Source organism: Pelecanus crispus, chromosome 10 (genome assembly GCF_030463565.1).
Source record: "Pelecanus crispus isolate bPelCri1 chromosome 10, bPelCri1.pri, whole genome shotgun sequence".
Taxonomy (NCBI): Eukaryota; Metazoa; Chordata; class Aves; order Pelecaniformes; family Pelecanidae; genus Pelecanus; species Pelecanus crispus.
The window spans coordinates 4534878-4556517 of NC_134652.1; the positions used below are offsets into that span (position 1 = coordinate 4534878).

A 21640-nucleotide genomic window follows, 5' to 3' on the forward strand; every position below is an offset into this window, starting at 1 on the left:
GCCACGCTTCCTCCCCCATGGTTCTGTGGCCATTTCGGGCTGGCAGGGGCCGTCGGGCTCCTTCCAGCCCAGGTGCCGCAGGCGAGGGGCTGGGGACTGAGGCATACGCAGAGGGCAGGCCACGAGCCTTTTGCTATTCGTAACATATTTTATTCTCTTTTTAAACATTGATCCATCTTTCTTTTTTTTTCCTCCCTGCTCCCAGTTTTGCTCAAGGCCCGTTGAAAGATGCTCCTAATTTAATCTGTACTCCGCACACCGCTTGGTACAGCGAGCAGGCGTCACTAGAGATGAGAGAAGCTGCTGCTACTGAAATACGGCGTGCGATCACAGGTACCCAGCCGCGCGGAGAAGCTGGGCTGAGCTCACGTGGGCGCCGGGAACGTGAGCCAGGAGGGGCAGAGACTGGGCTTCACCCTGCTTGTGTCTCAGCAGGAAGCTGGGAAAGGGCTCTAACCCTGATCTTCTTCCCAGCGAAAAAGCTGAGAAACCAAGTTTGACTTTTCCATCATTTGGGCCTGTTTGTGCTTGGGTGAGGGTTTTGGTTTTGCATTGTTTTAGTTTTTTTTTTTAAAAAAATCAATGGGGCACTTGTGCAGCATGGCAAAGACTGGTGTCCATGACTGGGAAGGAAAGGACAGTGAAGCAATAAGTGCTGCCCCTTTTACCGGTGCTAACCCGAAAGAGGGTGCAGACCATAGCCCACTGCATGCCAAAACCAAATCCCAAAGCAGTGAAGGCACCTGCTTCCAACTCTTGCTGTAACTGAGCTTGCTCCCAGATGGTGGGCACGATACCTCCAAGATGGTGGGCATGATACTCCACAAACGAGCGGTTCTCTTGTCCTAAAAATTGCCCCCCTTGTTAACCTGGGTGGCATAGCTTCATGTCTGGCTAGCCCCGGCTTAGAAATCAGCAGGCTCGAGGCAACAGCTTTGAGAGCTGGGACTCCTGGTAGGGAGCTGGTCTCCAACCCTGCACCTCGGGACAGCCAAAACACCCTCCTGAAACAAGGGATAGGGGATTTCCATGCCTCCCCCCTGCTGCCTTTCACTAATATAGTGAAATGGAAAAATTGTAGCTTATTATTAGCCAGTGATGAAGCTCAGCCTTGCCTGACACATACTTACCTTTATTCCCAACTCCAGGGCGCATCCCAGAAAGCCTAAGAAACTGCGTGAATAAGGAATTCTTTGTCACAACAGCGCCGTGGTCAGTAATAGACCAGCAAGCGATTCATCCGGAGCTCAATGGTGCCACGTACAGGTAAGCCGGAGAAGGGGCCGGTGGCAGCTCCCCTGCAGAGGAGGTTTGGGATTCCAGCTATAAACGGAGCACGAAAACCCAAGCAACGACTTCCACATTGGCTCAGCAAAGGCCCCCTCCTTGGGGAGCAGTAGTCACATTGCTGGGATTACTAACGCTGCTTGTTTTAATCACGGGTTTATGAAGGCTCCCATTTATAAAGGTTTCCTTCTGGTGGGCCAGCAGTCACGTGGGTGGCATCTCCGTAAGTGCTAGGACCCCCAGACCCACGAAGAAGCAGGGCATCACTTCGGAACTGAAGAAGCGATCGCAGATTTGCTCTGCCCTTCTGTCCACGCACTGACTGCTTGGGCTGTGAGCCTGGCCCAGCTTGAGGGTTAATAAGCCAGGGTAAAAAAAAAAAAAAAACCACAACCCTCCAAATACAGGTCTGTAGTCAGGTGGCCTAATTTCCACCAAAATCCCCAAGACTGGGGTTCCTTATTGCTCCCCTTTGGACAGCTCACATCACACTGATAGGAGTCATGAGGGCTCAGCTGGAGCATGGGCAGCCTTCAGCGTATCCCCATTGCCAAAAATACCCGGAGATACAAAAAAATACAAGGCTGCGGGGCACATCAGGTCGTGTAGCAGGGCAGCGGCAGGCGGGAGTGCATCCGTGAGAGGGCAAGGCCCCGAGCAACGCCTGTGCCGGGGCCCCGCACGCTTGCAACTGCCTGCACAGCCCAGGCAGCGATCGCTCACTTTGACTAGGAGAACATGCAGACCGAAACACCCAAACATCCAAAGCATCCAAACATCCAAAGCATCCCGCTCGGTCCTGCTCCCGACTGCTCCGCAGCACGTGAGCAATGCCGGTACCCTGGGGACAAGCCTCAGCTTCCCGGCTGGCCCTCCGCCTCCGCAGGGAGCTTCATCCTTGCTAAGCTCCTCGGAGCTGCGGCCCCGGTGCCCCTGTAAGCTGGCAGCTGGGGCCAGCTCACCCCCGTCCCGGGCAGGTGAAACCTCCCTTCCCTCCCGCCTTCCCCCTCCGCCTTCCCCCAAGGCGACGGCAGCAGCGGGGAGGTGCTGGTGGCCGGGTCCCTAGGTCCCAAACATCCGAGAGATGGAGGGTCTGCCCCCATGTCACGTCTTCGCTGGGGACAGCTGAAGAAAGTCTCGTTTCTTCTCCTTTCTCAAATTCAGTGTAATTTCTTGGAGTACGTATCGTTCACCCTGCTCTTAGAAAGGAAGACGGACGAGGTCCAACCCCATTTTTGAGCTGCGCTCCCTGGTTACCTGAGGAAGATGCAGCTCACCTTCCGTAGAGGGAAAACTTATAAACTGGGCGTAGGTGTTCAAAGGTATTCACACGCAGGGATGATTAAATCAGCACGCTAGCGATTGGTGTTCCAGGGAGCATTTAAAAATAATTCCTTACGCAATTCAAGAAATAAGCCTTTACGAAAGAGAAAAGTTGCCTCGAACAACCAGTTCGAAGGTACCGGACAAGACGCAGCCCCGGTATCGTAGCGGACGCTCACCGAAGAGCTGTGTCCAACCTGTCCACCTCAGCGTGGTCGCACAGGAGCATTTATAGCTGATGCAGATTTACCCAGCAAAGGCCAGTCCAGAGCTCTGCAGGAAGAGCTGCAGGAAAAAAAAAGACCTGACAATAAAAAGGAACGGGGAAAGAAACAGAAGAGCAGAGAGAGATCAGCGGCACGGAGGCAAAGCAGCGTTACAGGGGCAGGGGCGACGGCCAGCACTCTTCCGTGCTCGTCATACGCTGCACCAGGGTTTACAGAAAACAAAAGGGAAACGGGCGCAGAAGGGGAGCGGGGGGGGTCCTGAGGGCGCTGGTCAGTAAGCGCTGCTCAGCACGACAGCTCAGATACTGCTGCTGCTCTGCCGGTGTCTAGAAAATGAGCTGCAAAAAAAGCAAAACTCGCTCTTGGAGAGGATTGCTCACCCTCGTCTGTGCTCTACCTGTCTCTTGTACTAGCTGCTAGCCTGACCTGGTTCCTTTTGTCAAGGGCGTTTGGTTTCTGCTAAAGGAAATTAATTTGTGCCCATCTATTAATGGGCTACTAGGAGTCTGCCTCAACTTCCAGGCATCAAGCACAGCTTTTTTGGAAAATCACTCAAAGCGAGTGATTTCTGTTCTAACAGCTTTTAAAAAAAAAAAAAAAAAGCTGAGGGGTTAGGTGTTGCTGACAAGAAACTTCAGTTTCAGGCAGAAGGGTTGTAGTTAATCCAGATCTCCTAGGAAATACAGGCTCCAACCTGGGGGGCTTATGCTCAGCTTTGCCGGCCGCAGGCTCAGCGCCTGTGAACAGAAACGCGGCGCTCTCCTGCCGAGAGGAGTCCGTGTAGCTGGCCGCTGTTTATTTATACCTGCTGTCTTCTTCTCCCTCGCCGAGTGGCAAAATTATTTGTCTCCTCGTGCAGTTAAGCACCAGGAAAATGTTACTATGGGTCATGGTATCACACCTCTAGTACATGCTTTTAGTATTAAGTGTTGGGTTCAGGCAAACAATGCAATAAAGGTTTAGAACAATCTGACTCTATCATCATCTTCCTCATCCCTCCTCTATCACTGGAGCGTTTGGGGTTCGTAGACATATGAGAAAGTACTCTATATAAATAAAACCTATTTCCTCCCCTTTCAAAGCATCAACTGTACTGGCTCACCAAGTAGCACCAGTGCTCAAATACTCCGTTAGTCAGAGCTTGCTCAAGGGTTAAAGTAAACCCCCCCCCCCCCCCCCACAGTCACAAGTTTTGGTTGCAACATCTGTGTGATGCTGTTGCTTGCAGATCCCTGCTTTGAGCTTGGGCATTAAGCAGGCACCAGTGCTAGTTTCAAATAATTCTGACCGTACCAAGCCAACCCCAGGAGGTGACAGCGTCAGCAGTTGCTGCCACGACTTAGATTGGGTATTAGGAAAAATTTCTTCATGGAAAGAGTGGTCAAGCATTGGAACAGGCTGCCCAGAGAGGTGGTGGAGTCACCATCCCTAGAAGAGTTCAAAAAACGGGCAGAGGTGGCACTTTGGGACATGGTTTAGTGGGCATGGGGGTGTTGGGTTGATGATTGGAATGATGATCTTAGAGGTCCTTTCCAACCTTAACGATTCCTAGTTTTTACTTGCATTATAAATGATCCAGCCACCAAGCCAGGAGGCATGGGGTTGCTACTCTCCCCTTAATTGGTTTAGTGTGGACTTGGTGTGTTAGGTTAATGGTTGGACTGGATGATCTTGAAGGTCTTTTCCAACCTAAACAATTCTACAATTCTGTGACTGTTGGTACTGCTGCACAAGTGGAAAGATGAAGCTGCTGGCAGGGAAGGGAGGGAGGAGGGGTCGTTGCTTTGGTCATTTGGTCAGCAGCATTGGTTTAACGTTGTAATTTAAGAGGAAAAAGCGAACTTGGCTCCAGTGGAGAAGCAGGATCTCTTTGCTGCTCCTTTTCTCCATAGCCTCCACACGGTGGTTGGGCGATTTGCACTGTGCGCGGCGAGCTCTGACGCGGCAAACCTGCCTCTCTCTGTCCCCTCTGTCAGGTATCCACCTGGGATGGTCAGCGTCGCACCGGGAGGAATACCGGCAGCTATGGAGGGCATCATTCCCGGAGGCATCCCCGTTACTCACAATCTTCCCACAGTGGCACATCCTTCCCAAGCTCCATCTCCAAACCAGCCCACAAAACACGGGGACAACAGGGAACATCCCAACGAGCAATAGCAGATAATTTAAAAAAAAAAAAAAAAAATCATTCAATAAACTTGGGACCAAGAGACATTGGAAAAGAAGTTATACATGAACTAAAAAAAAAGAATTTGATACAAAATTTGTAATGTTGATTTTGGACAGACGCATCATTGATGTTCCAGTGTTCATGACAAAGCGATAGCAGTCAAGCCCGGGGGAGAAGCCCTGAAGAAGTCACCTGCTTACTGAAGCGCTGAAAACTAGGATGCGATACATTAATGATCAACTTCTGTTATTGTGTGTTAAGTTTCCTTCATCTGTGCATCAATCACATGAATAAAAAATAGATTCCTCCCCCCCCCCCCTCAATTCCTTGGGAAGAACAGGACTTCTGCACCTGTTTTCAAAGCATTGCATTAAGCAATCCTTACAGAGTTAACCTAGAAATGTAAGAGGAAACCATTATGTGGCTTCAGCCCTTTCCTTACTCTTGTATCTGGTTACCTCTTCTAAGGGGAGGCATCAGTACTGGCTTAGAAGTGGAAGAAAAGAAAAAAAAAAATTCTTTTTGCAGTCTCACAGGGCCAGTGTAACAGAAGTTCTCCTGCCTGGTTTAAGTTCTAGCCATTCCAGCTGGGATCCATGGGATGGGGAGGGCAGAAAGGGCTCCTGGCAATGGCCGCTGTCCTCCCCGGCTGACGAAAAAAACCCAAACTGCCAGTCTCCTCTCTGCCCAACACACTGAATAAAGTAGCTGTGCATCCACCTACGCCCTGCAATGATGCAAGGAAAAAAAAAAAAAAAAAAAAAAAAGAAAAGAAAAAAAAAAAGAAGAAAGTATTAAGTTTCACACACTATTTGTACTCAAATATATTTTCTCAGTTTTAAATCTGCAGCTATTTTATCAAGTGGAAAAAGTCTTGAGCTGGAAAGGGTTCAAGAATAATGTTGCATTTCCTTATGTCTCAGGAAACACTTTTTATGGTAACTTGTCAGACTGTCTATGAACAAAACCCACTTTTTTAGACATTGATAAAAGTCTTCTTTTCTTCACGTGATATTTTATACAAGAACACTTCAAAACGTGTTATTAGATGTGACTGATTTTAACAAATCCTATTAGATTTGTATCAACTAGTTACATGTTATATTCATAGTCTTTTGTGAATCATCGCCTTTTTGTTTTTAAAAAGATGGCCTATGTTGAGCCTTTGTATGGGTACATTCCTGTTTCTGTGACAAAAAAAAGAAAAAATCTTAAGCTGTCCCAAACAGAAAAAAAAAACAAACCAATGGCTATCAGAAGTATGTTTTGTTTTAGTGTGTTACCGTTACTGTATTGTTTATTGTAAAGGTGGACATTTAGCGTTCAGTGCAGTTTTCAATAAAAAGTGATAAAATTTCTATAATTTCCGAAAGGTAAGAGCTCTCGCTGCAATCCAACTAATGCTTTCAGTTGAAGACCTTGTGAACGCACAGCAAGGTACAGAAACGCAACTCTGACCATGCTGTGCCCTCCGCCGACAGCGAGTGCGATCTCTCAGCACGGAGCGGGTAAGTTTTCCTCGAGCCTGACTTCGGTTCCTCCAGCACTCGAGCAGCAGCCCGGACGCGCCCATGCCGCGAGCGGAAGGACGACGCGCGCAGAGAGCCGCGACTTGCGCCGGCCGAGGATCTGCCCTTGGCTTCCTGTGAGAGGCTTCGCGACGCGCGGCAGACGCTCGGGTCAAGCTTGCGGCGTGCAGGTTGGTTTTAAAATTGCAGGGCTGAGGAAACGCATGCTGCATTTTGTTTCCTCTCCAGACTTGCTGGTGGTGCTATCCATAAGCTGTCAACTTCCTCATAATTTATGAATATTTAAAATCAAGCGGGATATTATATGTGGACAAAGATGACTACGGTTTCCATTAAGCTATGAGGGCAGCTACGCCTCAAACAGCTTTTTTTGTACGTACCCAAGAAATGAAGCATTAACAAACTGCTAGGGAGCAAAGCTGAAAACGTGCCCGAGAGGTGCGAGCAGCTCCAAGCCTCGCCAGACGAAGGGCTCGCTCGCTCCTTTGCACCCCGTCTCTCACCCCGTGTTAAAGAGTGCCACACACACGGCGTGAGACGGGGCAAAGAGCTTGGTCTGGAAAGGGACTAAAAAAAAAAAAAAAAAAAAGCTGAAACCAAAAAGCATCTAGGTTACAAAACTCTGTATTTTGTTTGCTTTAAATTAAACTGAAAACTAGTTACCAGCTTCAAACACATTAAAAAAAAAAGTCACCGTCCATAGATGAGTGACCACGCTGTCAGGGATCAACACAGCACACCAGTGATTGTCCATGAACACCAGGAGAAACCAGGAGGATAAAACCAGTTAGTTACAGAGAAGGTGTTTGGGAAACACTGAAATGACGGTGAAACCCAAGAGGAAAACATTTAATTGATGTTAAGGTTTAGAGTTGTTTTAAAAATAAACTAGCTCCGGGACTTCCATTCATTTTGAAATAAGCAGTTGCATCCCAGATGGGTCCCTGTGCCGCAGGATCTCGTGCGCCGCTGGTTCCTCGTGCATCCGCTGCCAGCAGTGGACTCCGCACCAGGACAGCGAGAGGCTTAGCTCAGACCCCCCAGAGAACGGCAAAACGCTGTTGTTTTCACCCAAACCCCAACCTCCCTCTCAACCAGAACCAAGGACGGATGCAAACGTAGGCAGACAGCTCCTACTGAAGTGCCACAAGCTCAACAAGAGCAGAAATTAAGAGATCCCAAGGGTTGCAAACTAAAGGACGCGTTTTAGTAACCGACTACAGTTTTAGGAGTTCCCCTCCACTGTTGGGTTTCAAGCATGTGCACTGCAAACGCCAGCAAAAGGCGCAAAGAGAAGATCCATGGAAGCGGAAAGGGAAGAGGATCATCGCAATCAAGGTACGCCGAAGCAGCGGGAAGCGGCACGCTGCAACTCTCAAATGGAAAATTATTGGGCAAAGAAACAGGAGAGAAAGAGTTGCTGCTGAAGATCTGTGCCATTACTTTGCCGACAGAGCTGTGCCGCTGTTGTCACGCTCAGGCAGGCTGGCTCTCCATTGATGACGGATGTCAGAGTAGCTTAAAAAAAAGCAGCTTGAAGGTGACAGACGCTAAAAAAAAAAAAACCAACCACTAAAAAACAAAAAAAGGGATTAAGGGAAGTTGCTGAACGAAAGAGGAAAAAAGGAAAAGCGGCAATTAAATAAGGGTCTCCAACTGCACACAAACCGATTTTGTTAATGGTGCGAACGCAATGTAGTAATATTTGCCATAAGCCATGCAGCAGAACTTTGGAAGAATTCAGAATTACTAAATTTTAATATATTAAAACCAAAAGAAATACAGGGATTTTCACTAAGGAATTCATAAATAAAACCAGAAGAAACCGACCAGATGTAAAGGAGGTAGCAATGAAAAGCCAAGTTCTGCGCTAGGAAAGCGTGTGCTACTGCGAGCAGTAAGATGAGGAGAGCGACGTTGAGAAACCCGGTTTGACAGATGTACTTGGCTAAAAGAGCAGAACTTGCCGACAAGCTGCAAGGTAGCGTTTGCAAATTAATCTCGGTATTTGTAAACTTTCAAGTATGTAATTCAAGGAGAGTACCCATTAACATACACTGACTACCGGGCTAGCACAAAGCAGGGGTTTGCATCTCTTTAATCTACAGGTACATGAGGTTTGGATTACTTTGATTTTGAAAAAAAAGACACTTCACCAGTTCCAAAATGACCTGTGAAGCGTGTTAACCTGAACATACCATTGTACAGCACATCAGAACAAAACAATAATGATCAAGAAAGCCAAGAGCTCTGAAGTACCAGGACTGCCCTCTCATATCAGAACTAGATAAAGAGCGGAGAGCGCGGTGCATGCTTTTGAAGAACAGCTGAACTGACTGCACGGTGAGCTTCCACTTGCTATGGCGAAGTGCCGGCTGGGGACGGGGACGGTCGGGCCACAACGCAGGCTGCCCACGTAACAGCAACGCGAGGTAAGGAAAAGGCGTGCTCGTCGAATTTGGCTCAAGGTAGACTTTCACATTGGTTATTCTCCCCATGGTACAAGGAAGCTTTACTTCCTTAAACGGAACAGTACTGCAGAAAGCAAAAAGGGGGGGGGTGTTAAAATTCTGCACGGCATTTTGCACACCCCTTGAAGGAACCTACCGAAGGTAGGAGCTTATCCTTTTGTCCATTCAAACGGTGGTCTGCACGGGGAACTAGTCCTGGGTAAGCTAGGATCTGAATTTACAGCAATCTGCTTACTGAACGCCATCTTCTAAAGCCGGCATCCTTAGTCCTGAACTAGAAGGACCTCCGGAAGCGTACTGGGTTACACCACGACACAAAAATGACGCCCACGGTGCAGGCCAGCTCGGATCACAGAAATTCGCATCCCAGCTTACTCCGTGTTCAGTTCCCCGACAGAAAAGCTTTAAGTCCTCAGCTAGACAAGGTATAAAAAGACTTCACTGCAAGGTAAGAAAAAGGACAAAAAAAAAAAAAAAACAACCCAAAAAACAATACCAATTTTGAAAGCGAACTTGAAACAGGACCATGTGCTTGTGAAGAACCTCTTTAGTATCTGCGGTTTGCCTGTTGAGATCAGGTAAATCATACGTACGTTGCAGAGAAGCATGCATTCTTTTACCTGACAATTTGCGCATGCACCAATCGGAGATCTAATGGCCAAAAAAAGGTGAAGACATTTCATAATAAACCTCAATGGAATCTGTGATGGGAAAGTTGCTCAGTTAATACAGTACTTCATTATTTCTATACTTCCGGTGTCGTCACCAAGTTTATGAAGGAGTTGTGCACATTTCAAACACCATCTAAGCAGCATTTGGAAGAAAAAGCAGCAAGTTCCTCAGGGTTTCCATAGCTCTGAACTACATAAAAATATGTGCTATGGGGCTTCTTTCCAAATTCTAATTAAAACAGTTTCATCTACTGCAATATTCCTTATTCAACCACCACACCATCAAAAGTGCTTTTCAAGACAACCTGAATTGCACTGTATAGGTAAAAACTGGCATTAACCTTTAGTGTTTAAGTGAGATTTTTAGATAAACTTTATCCATTACAGGTTACATGGCTAAAGTTATCAAATATAATAAAATTTCTACTGGAGAATATACTCTGAACTTACATAAGTTTAAGTATGGCCACATCAATCGGCATGCAAGAAACTCCCAGGTTTACATACTGAGAAATATATAACACAGTGCTTTTAAAAACAACTTTAGCATAGATTCTTCTTTTTAATTAGAACTGCCAGGTGTGTTCTCACTAGATTTAATGACCGAGGAGCAACCCTTTCAAAAGGTGTTTTTTCATTTGCAGCAACGTTGAAGTTGATGAAAGAATAAATGATAAAATGATAGATAGTTTGTATCACAGCAAGACAGTTTTGACAATATGAAATTCTCAATCATGTCTTGAGTTCTCAAATTTCACACAATTTTCTTTACTGTATGCTCACTGGAATAAAATCCCTATATTTTAGGTCACTTCTCTGAATAAATATTCTTACGTATACTGAAAGGAATCTATTAACTATTAAAAAAAAAGAAAAAAAACCCAGAAAACTTTTTCAGGAAACAAATCATTTCACTCAATGAAAAATTTAGCTTCTCTTCCAGTTTGTTCCGTAGAGTTTGGATTTTATTATACGGGCACAGCAGTAACTAAAGTATTAGTGAAATAACGAATGTATTTTTGCTTATGACTTGCTGTGGATATTTTGTGCAAACAAAAAAAACCTGACAATCTGACCTGGGCACTAGTGAGATTTCACATAAAAGGGCCTTTCACGGAAATGTGTCAGAGTATCTAAAAGGTGACGTAGAATACCAAGTTCTACTGTAAAAGAACCTCGGAGGGAAGAGAGATCCATCTAACGTGTGCTTTCATAAGTGCCCTTATTTGAAAAATTTCTTCGCAATAATTAAGATGCTGGTATACTTTTCCTATTACACAACCTCTTACACAACCACATGCGGTACATTTATAGACAGATTTACAATCAGAAAGAAAAATGTGTTTGTGTTTTTTTTCTGTCTTGATAATAAAATTAGCTGTTTTCTGTTTCTTTTTCTTTGTTTTTATACAAACTGTAGTCCAGCCCATTTTGCTCTCTTCACACAGCAGATGAGCCGCTAGACTCTCTCCATGCCGGTTAGAAAAATCCTTTAACAGCATGCTTCCCCTTGAGTTGGGTCGTTCCACAACGAACTGCTAGAGCACAACGCTAACTCCGGGTCAGACACTCCGCGCTGGTCATTTTCTTTTCAATTTCTTCATCATCATTCATCATCATCCTCCTCATCTTCCTCGCCATCGGAAAGGGATGTACAAGGGCGGATCTGTCGGTAGCGATCGAGCCACTTCTCTACCATCTGGGTGACCAGCGGGTGATTGCGCCTACGAGAGCTTTTCTGCATCGCAACGAGAACCCCTCCTTCCGTCACACAGCAGTCCAGCCATTCCCGAAGCAGCTTTTCTTGCTGCTCCTCGTTACCTATCTTTGGGGGAGAGAAGACGGATTGAGAATCAAGCTTGAAGCGTTACCAGCAGCTTTAAGCGAGCCACCCGTGATATTCTGCAATACCCAGGCCAGGGGAGCAGCGCAGCTCCTTTTCGAAGCCGACAGAGTTAGCATACTGCATCACCCCAGCTGGGAGCCTCCGAAACCCAAACTGATGTACCCTGCATTTTCAACCAACATTTGAAGGCTCTGGAAATACCCTCCAGCTTCCCTTCTAAATTTTTCACATGTGTGTTTCCAATACAGCCTTCCTATATTTCAATTATTTGTGAGCAACTATTTATGGTAGGCACCATATAAAAGGAGGATAAGTCCTAGAAGAGCCTTTTGGCTTTACAAAGCAGTTTTTAGGAGTCTAGCAGTTCTTGACACGAAACGTTTCCTCTTGTAAGACATAACAAATGTGATGGCTCGCTGAAAAAAATACCCCTCTCTAGACTTAAAGCCCATTCTTTTTCTCCTTTATCCTCAGGATATCCACTTTTTGCAATTATTTCAGGTTTTCCAACCCTCCCTTCCCCCACATACACACTTCAGTGAAGTGGTTCCCCAACTTTATCATAGTTATTAAAGGAATGAGTTGAGTTTCATTAGAAAAACAGGTAGAGCATGCAGTAACTACTGGCCAATATTCATGTTGCATCCTTTAAAAAAAAAAGGCATATTTCAGTCTCACATTGGTGCCAGAATCCTTATTTCTGGGTCCTTTTCAAGGTACGCTTGTATTCACATGCACAGTGACACTGCAGTCAATTTACAGAGCTATAAATAAGCGTCAAATTTGTGGGCAAATATCTTTCAGAATCACCTCAAATGATGGGGAAGGGAGCAGAATTAAACAGAACAGCACACTCCCTATAATTCTTTGAACTGCAAAAATTATGGGGCTACAGAGATTGCTGAGGCCGCGGCTTAGCAGCAGCTGTGACAAAGGCTGCCAGCTCCACAACCATTTCTTACCTCTTGAGCAGAAAGGAAGTGAATGTGCAGTAATTTCCTCTCACTATCCACCAAGGGTAGAAAAGTAACAGTAACGTCATCATCAGTGTTCAAGTTAGCACCAGCACCTCGATTGCCATAACCATCGTTCTCCATGGCAACCAGAGCAGAGAAATGGCCCCTTGTGTAGCCCAGAGCAATCGGACTTTTCCAACAAAAACTCTGTTCCCATAACAAAGGCAAATATACACCTACGACAAATTAAAACAAAGGGTAAGACTCACAACTACAATGGTCAACAACGAAGAATTTTGGTACAAACCTTTTGCTTTTGGCTAAACACGGTAACAGCAGCACGTGACGAGCATTTAAAACGTACTCAGTTTGGTCTACGCTAATATAGGTCACGCTTTTCAGTACAGCTAATTATTATTAGGTTAGCATGAGATTAGTCAAGAGTCTCTGCAACTGTACAAGTTTAGACACAAAAAGCCTTTATAATGACAACCAATATCACATTACCGTTCACCTAAAATCTATGATCTACAGTATAGTGATGAACAAAAAAAAAACAAGGTTAGAAAAGCAGTCTTATGTTTGCTAACTCTTCTTAAAAATAAAAAGTTTTAAAAAAAAATTAGATTCTGCATCACAAAAATAAAAGCTACAGTCAGATGTCTACTTTTACCAGAACAAAAATTCCACCATCTGCTTACAAAACTTATTATTAAAAAAAAGAAACTACTATGCTAAATACTATTTAGTACCTAAGTATGTAGCCTATCCCAGAGACAACAGGACTTCTCATAAATATTGTATTAATAGATTAAATGAACCCACATCAATTATACATATCTAGTCTCAAAAAAAACCCCACCCAAAAGCTGATGCTATTGCACTCAGATACAACAAATTCCTGATGTCACAGATTCTGAAAGAAACTGCAGTTCTTCTCCCCATCGTTTTTAGCAGTACAGTAATTCGCTTGAGGTGCATGAAGTCTCAAAATAAAACTAGAACTCTCTTCTTCTAGGAACAGAAGTAATTCTTGGTGTGTACTGCTGCAAGACAACTTCAGCAAAAGCATGCCTTACCTTGTGACAGTTTAAAAATAGCCACGCATAAACTTAAGCGTACATGTAGCATAGCAACCTTTCATAGTACAGCTGCTGCCAGCAAGTTAGGAATAGACGCTGCAGCAAAACAAGGCACTTCACTTCTCCAACATCCATGGAGATGGAAGGGCAACGCTAACATGGAAATCTGAGGTAGGGGGTGCTTTTGCAGGTTTAATTAAGTTTAGAACTCATCTTTCTTTGCTGCAACAAAAATTAGTGGGGGCTACCGGTAAATATTTGTCCCTTTTTTTTCCCCCTATTCTTGAATTAACAATCAAGAAATACCTAAAAGTCTTTCCATTCTTTTAGATTAAGGTTCACACAAGTGTTTATAACATCTAGATCTAAGGACAAATCCATTTAATACCTTCTTAGCGCTCCCTTCCTCCCATCCCCACTACAGTGAAGCCTCACCATAATTCAGTGCTAAAAACAAAAGATGCAGGACAAGGGTTAAGTGTTAACCAGAAAATTTCAAGCCTTTACGTTTAGGAAAAGAACCAAACATCTGGTCGAAATTAAAAGTTACACTGAAAATAATGTACTAACAGTCAAATGTAATGAAGACAGTCCCTCAATTCCTGGAAATTAATTCTTCATGCGTACGTGGAGAATAAATAACTTCATCAACTTTTTTCCCAAGCTTTAGTTTGAAGCGTCAGCAAAACAATCAAGCATCGAGGGTTGGAAACCGGCTTGTTAATATTGTACGCTTCATTTAAATGTGATGGTGCTCTCTATGTACACGTTGGTTAGGTCACCGAGGCCTTTCAGAACTGAAAGCACCAGCACCCTCAGGATGACTGCCTACCCCTTTTCTTCCACAAGTCATGATCACAGAGATGCATCGAAAGGCTCCTTCCACTCACCAGCTGTGTCAGCCCCTCACCATACCTACACTAGTGCGGCGGGCAGACCTTGGCTGGCTGCCGGGTGCCCACCCAGCCGCTCTCACTCCCCCTCCTCAGCAAGACAGGGAAGAAAATACAACAAAAACCTTGTGGGTAGAGGTAAGGACAGGGAGATCACTCACCCGTTACCATCACGGGCAAAACGGATTTAACTTGGGGAAGATTAATTTAATTTATTGCCAATTAATACAGGTAGTTAATTCTCTGCTGCCCCAAACTGGTAGATTTTGGCCCCAAGCACTACTCAGCGTTGTCAGGGCTACAGAAATCACTGGCAAGCAAAGGGTCTATGAGCACCTCACGTCTCATCTAATGACACTGGACTCCTGCGTCAGGCACAGCAACTTGACCTGTTCAGGAGTGGAACTAATCCATGTACCTCAACACAATGTCTACACTGAAGTTCAGCAACTTTCTGAAAAATTTTTTTCACTGTTGTTTTATCTTAGTAAAAATGCCACACTAATAATTTCCCCAGGTCAGAAGGCTGTGTTACACTTCCCATTCCTCCTCAACGTTATGTGATGAGCTGCACAGGAAGGGAATTTCAGGCATTACCACGGAGAATATCTAGTGCTCTGAAGATTTGTAAGAGCCAATCTGATATAAACTGAGAAGGCAGCGTGACAATACTGAAGATGTGCACACAAGCCACAGAAAGTAAAGGGCATGGGCTAACACCTATCCTGGAAGCCATTCACATAGGATTTAGTTTCTGCAACCTGATCTGATGATAATTTCAGTCAGTCACTTTTTTCCTGTTTCACTTTAAAAGCTGTATATGCATGCCACTAAATACATGCAGCTAGACCAGGAGCACACTTAAGGCTGAGTAAATGGATCTTTGACTGTTGAAGCCTTAATATTTAAAGAAGCGTTAACAGTCAATGGCAATCTAGGAAAGAAGGAGGCTGTCAGTTATGGGGTTCACAGCAGTTACAGCAAGGATGCCAAATTGGAACAAGGAATCCCGGGAGAAAAGAATTCTGATCAGGGAGAAGATTTTGGGGGCAGACAGGGGGTTTACAGTACCTTCCAAGGTGCTACAAACTCAACCATGACGTTAAGTAAGCGTTAAAAAGGCTCATCTCCCCATCTCTATTATAACCCACTATCTTTTTCCTCTCTTTTTCGGTGAATGTGATCTTAAAGACAGGCAGGGTGCTATACAGCAAGTCAGAGAAGCCCGAGCACTCCAAGTTTTACCAAAGGGGCACGTGCTAAGCAAAGCTCTCACACCAGCCCAGAACAGCAAGCCTTGTACCATTTAAGGCGACTTGTCTTGGCAGCCCATAATACTCTGAGTCCCGATGGCTGTCTGGTTTCAGCTGCACTGCTAGCATTTAATTAGCACACATTAACCACAAAAATGTGGCTGGACAAGGATAGAAGTAACTCCAGGTAATTTGACACAGCACTCCTAAGTTCACCTGTTCACGGTGTTGCGTGTTTCTATGTATGGATGGATGCGGCTTTTGGCAAGCACATCGCAAGTCATAAATATTTGTCTGACTAAATTCCTGGAAACGCGTGTCTAGCAAAAGGTTGTCCCAGACACCCAGTTACCTTCTGGTTCACAGAGCAAGAAAACAATTTCAGCACATTTAGGCCACATAACACTTGCCTGTCTCAATGGCCAATCTGTAAAATAAGAAACAACTCAGCCTTTCAGTCAAAAGCAACACAAACCTGAAGCGTCAGATCTATACCACATGAATAATTGTTCTTTCCCAGTCTACCTTTTCATCATCTCAAATAAAAGATAACATGTAACTACAAAGAGTACCAAATTTTTTATTCTTAAAAAAAAAAAAAAAAAAAGTATTTCATTTCCTCACATAAAGAAGTTTTGTCACTGCCCCAAACTTACAAGCCAAACAGCTTCCCAGATTTTCTGAAGACTCTAAATAGTTAAGATAGGTCACACATCTGACTAACTCCACAGCCTGCAGTTGTTCTATATAAGGTTTGCCACCTTCCAAAGTTGGTGTACTTTTTTAAAAATCACATTAAGAAATGTTTCAGCAAGTCCTCTACTAAACTGTAAATAAATAGTGATGGATTGGTGAAAACAACCGCAGGGCAGTAGTCAAGCAGGTATAACTTGAGGCCAGGAAGACGAACCACAGGCACAAGAAATGCCCTAATGGCCTGTAACGCAGCCGCAGCGCCTCATCGGTTCTTTCCACCTTGGTTTTGTTTACTGCTCAGCATGTACAGCTGCTCCCAAACCCCTCCTATGTTTTTAATCCTGTAGACAGGCAAATATTGAAGTGTTAGCATCTAATACAGAGGAAAGTCGCCCAAACACGTATTTGGCCTGCAAAACAGAATACACATCTTCAGAAATCTACAACCATGTGTCTAAGCAAAACCGGACTGAGCCAGCTAAACATCTTCGTATTTATCTGAAGGACAGGTAGGCTGTTTGCCCAGAAGACTAGGAAGAGAAACAGTTGGAAGAACCTGATCAAGTGATGCAAAATTACAGTACTACTTGAGAAACAGGTTGGTATTTACATCACACTTGTTGTAAAGTGTGAATTACTGAAGCAGATACAAATTTTAAAAACTTCCTTTCAACTACATCATGGAATTCACTTTTACAGAGAGTGAGATTTACATTATCAGCCAATCAATATTTTGTAATTGTAACCAGGTTACCTAATCTTATACCTTGCATAATAACTGTTGGTAGAGCATTTATGAACGAAATTCCTTCCTTTTCAGCCTCTATGGCATACATTCAAGTTGCCACCTCTTTTACTTTAATCAACTACAAAAAACCCCAGCTCAACTTTATCATTCTCCACCCTACTTTAATTTCTCTACCCTTCTTTGTATCCCCTTGCCTCTTGCTTTAAGGGCAACTCCTTTTCACTGCTCTTAAGGGCTGCTTCACAAATCGCCCTCTGCGAATGACAAGGCATGCCCCTTCATCCCGAAAGAGCAGCCAGCAGATACCGCTGTCACTCTGGTGACAAACTATGCCAATGCAAACACCTTCTGCCTGCCTTGCCCCCAACTTCATGAGCCTCCTTCAGAAAATGCTAAATACAGTTTAGTTTCCAAAATGAACATCTACAGCCATTAGTACCACAAGCAAATGGAATTTCAAATTCCGTTTATTAAACCTCTTGTGTCTTACAGCAGTACAAACCACACAAATTTCAGTAAGTTTTCATGATCAGAGTATTTTATATCAATTATAGATTAAAGGCATGTTGAGTGGAGGTCAAAACACATTTTTGCTGTGGCTACAGGCAGCACGCCCACTATACAATGAAAAACTGCAAGGTCTGAGGAGATTGTTCTGTTCTTTTTTAAATGGCTAATAAAAATTTACCTACAACATAATTCCATCCTCTTCCAGTTAGTAGCTTAATGTCACTGTCCCTTCAACTTCCTTTATGTTTATGACTTATAGCTGAACATTTTTTAAAACTAAATTTGAAAAATTAAAGGCTTACCTTGAAAGCGGGTATATCCTAATGTTTCTCCTCGGAAACTCTTATAATATTTTACTCCATAAACTATAATTGGTCTTCTAAGAATATGTGCAAGTACAAAAATGTGTGTCTGCTCCAAACTCGCTCCAGGCTGAACCAAACACAAAGGAAGACAACACTTGAAACAGAACTCATCATTCTCTACTTTGAAATTTGAAATACAGTCTCCAAATTGAGACAGAAAATCCTTTTAAGAGTGATCTAGCTTTGACAGGAAAAACGAGAGACTGGAAGACTATTACATATCAGTTGGAAATAAGCAAAAACATTTCAGCTTGCACAAGAACTTAATCTGTCAGTAATAATTCTTTGTCCTATTGCCCAGATTCAATCTAACATATTTCATTCCCCAGTTAAAAGTGAAACTCTACATAATGTTTAGTCTAAAAATAATTCACTCATCTGAGAAAAGGTTAAGGTAAATACCTTTTCATGATAGGAAAAGAGCACATCCAAAACAAATAACAAGAAAATAGCACCAAGATCACATTTATACTTTAAAAGAGGAGTTAAAAATATTGCTGTAGTTGGAAGCTTATAGGAATGTAAGTCTCATTTTGGAGGGGAGTTATAAAATGTCAGCTTGCTGAAGTTTTAGTAGTGTAAGCTTACAGATTTGTAGATATTTTCTGGGTGGTAAGTGTTGCAGGAGCTAGGAGGCAGGACATTAAATAGATGATTGTGCATTCGTTAATTGTACAGACTTCGCTCTGACACCAAAAGAAACAGACTTTTTTTGTACCGTACTGCTTAATGGTAAGCTCAAAAATTAGAATTTTAAATGAACTTTTCCATCTTGGCAGGAAAAGTCTACCCAGTCATACTTTAAGATTGCTGGCTTAAGAGGAATGTTTTCCTTCATACATGAAAATTCTTATTCCTGAAGCACACTTTGAGTTTTTAAAATTTCTTTTCGGCAAGATGAAGATATCCTTTCTCACAGCCATCTTACAAAGCAGCTTTCTTACCTGGCTCGCAAGAGAGAGTATGAATGCCCAATCTTCCTGCCACTGTTCCTCTCGCAATGAGAAATGTAAACCAAAGCTTTGGGAATACCACGATTCCCACTCTTTCCAGCGTGTGTAGAACCTAAAACGTTAGATAAAGAGCGGTAAAGACAAAAATATTTACTCAACCACCATACACCTGACAGCAATATAGCAATATTCAACCCCTATAATTCTTTATCCCAACGCTGTAGAGAAGGGGGAAGAAAGAGAGTGTACATCAATAAAACTGTTTGTTTGTTTTAAATCTTCAGGAGACTCCATTTACTAACCTCATTTAAGAAATCACTTGGGATTGCAATGCCTACAGTAAACATGCCGTAATAAATGCAAGTTCCTAACAGGCTGCTGGCTAGTTTGATACTTGGTGTAATAGGTTTTTCTGAAGCCTTATTTAGGCTTATTTATTTTTAAGTGTTGATGTACAGGGAACAAAACCAAGACATTCCATTTCACATAAGAGGAGCTGCTCATTCTTCTCATACAAACAATCAGATATTCTCTACTGTTGACCATATCACAAGCCAATTAACTCCAAAGTACTTGCATATCAGCTTCAAATAAACCGTGGTTAAGAGGCAGAATCTGTTTTATATTACTTTTTGGAGGGAAGAGTATGGTAATTTCACATTATATGGAACAGTTACAAAGCAGCATGGATACGAATCAAATATAGAAAGTGGGATTAATCCGATTTACACTGAAAGTTTTAAAGTCACAGGATTTCTATTTTTTTGTTTAAATTAAAATTAGTATTTCTGTACGCTAGTTTAGTCTTAATGTGTTATCTTTCTTAATCGATTACAAAGAAAAATGACCTACACATTAAAAAGCAGATGCTGGCTTTTTAAAATTTTAAACTCAGTCCAATCACTGCACTGTGGAAAGGCCACAGCCTCATATTAGGAACATGGGTTGAGCGAAGAGTCCTAAGCCAACTTTTAGACAATGGCCTTTACTGTGAATACAAAGAAACCATTCTGAAGTTCAGCTTATTAAAAAAGTCATTGAAATGAACTCATTTAATTAAAATCCAAGAAAATTAACAGACAGTGAGCATGTAAGAAACCTTTCCTATGCTTTCAGTAAAGATGTAATAATCATCCTAAAATCCTGGTGTCTGTAACAGCTGTCACCAACCAGGCTGGCTTTCCCAAGTACAGCTAAAACCTTTGCATGGCTTAAGAGACCTACTAGTAAGGCATTTTAATAGGTCTACGTGCTTACTCACAGTCATACATCTACAGGGAATCTGCTGGGTCTATCTACATTCCATTTTCTATCCAAATACATCAACTGCTTCCATCTTTGCAGCTGCTAGATATTTTGCCTGTTTTTCCCCAGAAATATCCAAACACCTTGTGCTAAGTGAATTAATTGCTAGGTGTCCTGAAATAAGTTTAATCGGATTCTGCTAAAAAACAAACAAACCAACCCCACAACCAAAAGAAACAAAACAGAAACTACCCCATAAAAGCTCTCCTGTGGAAATGTTTTCCTAAAGAAGTTTCTTCTTTGAGTTAGACACACACACAAGTTATCTGTGGATATTCAACAGGCGGTAGCCTTGTAGACAGAAGTCAAGGCTCAAGATTTTGCTCTCATGTAAAACAGACTTTTCATTTTAACACAAGAGAACTGAATGCATCTGGGAAAAAAAAATCTGAAAGCCAGCTTAGGGCATACGCACATTCTCCATCAAAAGCTAACAGTGGAATATAAAAAGGGACAAATTGGTAAACTAAGAAAGTGTAGTCATTCAAAAGGTGAGTGGAAAAGACTCCACAGGCCAGAGCCTCTGGGAACTTCGCTACTGAGCTTTTTCTGAGTACCAGACACTAGACTGTCTCTAATAAATAGATTCTTCTTTGTTCAGCATCTAAACAAACAAAACAAAATGAGGCCAAATGCGTTACAGGAGTGCTCTGTGTGCGACTATAAAAAATACCCGGTTTTAAGCATCTTTATGAAGGCTTTGAAGAACAATTCCACTAGATGAAAAAGTTTAAGCATACTGTTGTTGAGAGCAGTGATTGCACTGATGAGCCTATTCCTTCAGCAACTATCATTAAAGCCAGTTACGACAATGTCACTTCCTATCTGCTACACACCCTATCCCAAAAAAGTAAAAGTAAATGTATCTTGGCCAACACAGAATCTATACAGCAAGTACAGGATGTATACGATGATCAACTTACAACAGAACTTAACTAAAAGACTTCTAATTTTTCTGACAACGCACTAGCAAATAAGATTATCCAGACTGAAGATAGCTAACTGCATTCAAACAACTAAAAAGAACACAGAAATTGGTTAAAAAAAAACCAAAAAACTGTGCTTCCAGTAAGGATAAAGATTAAATAAATTCAGAGTAAGATACAAATTCTGTCTAGAACATGAACTGAAAAGCTTAGCCAGATTTAATACACTCTAAATAATGAGTGTTATGTTAGATACAACAGTAAGTCAACGACAGTTAACACTAACATTTTTGAAAGATTGGTTTAAACCTCAATAGTTTGCAGCATGTTTTTGGATACCATGCTTGGTTTTGTTACCATAAAGAACAAAACCTGATCTATCATAAATTTCTGTTCTGGCCTCAGGGGAACTGCTTGTGATGCCAGGGA

The 21640-nt window shown here is 42.9% G+C and overlaps 2 protein-coding genes across 5 annotated transcripts in view; one reads left to right on the top strand and one right to left on the bottom strand.

Annotated features, from left to right (window-relative positions):
• CTBP2 (C-terminal binding protein 2) overlaps positions 1–5054 on the top strand; it is a 65700-nt gene extending 60646 nt beyond the window's left edge. For all 3 annotated transcript variants that reach the window (XM_075717452.1, XM_075717450.1, XM_075717453.1), the window contains exons 7-9: positions 206–333; positions 1149–1266; positions 4814–5054. In XM_075717452.1, the coding sequence (XP_075573567.1) occupies positions 206–333; positions 1149–1266; positions 4814–4994 (427 nt within the window). In that variant the 3' untranslated portion in view covers positions 4995–5054. The remainder of the gene's footprint in view (positions 1–205; positions 334–1148; positions 1267–4813) is intronic.
• Positions 5055–10546: 5492 nt separating this feature from the next.
• ZRANB1 (zinc finger RANBP2-type containing 1) overlaps positions 10547–21640 on the bottom strand; it is a 45058-nt gene continuing 33964 nt past the window's right edge. For both annotated transcript variants that reach the window (XM_075717723.1, XM_075717722.1), the window contains exons 8-11: positions 18972–19092; positions 17965–18094; positions 12487–12716; positions 10547–11503 (exon numbers count right to left, since the gene is read on the bottom strand). In XM_075717723.1, coding sequence (XP_075573838.1) covers positions 11285–11503; positions 12487–12716; positions 17965–18094; positions 18972–19092 — 700 coding nt within the window. In that variant the 3' untranslated portion in view covers positions 10547–11284. The remainder of the gene's footprint in view (positions 11504–12486; positions 12717–17964; positions 18095–18971; positions 19093–21640) is intronic.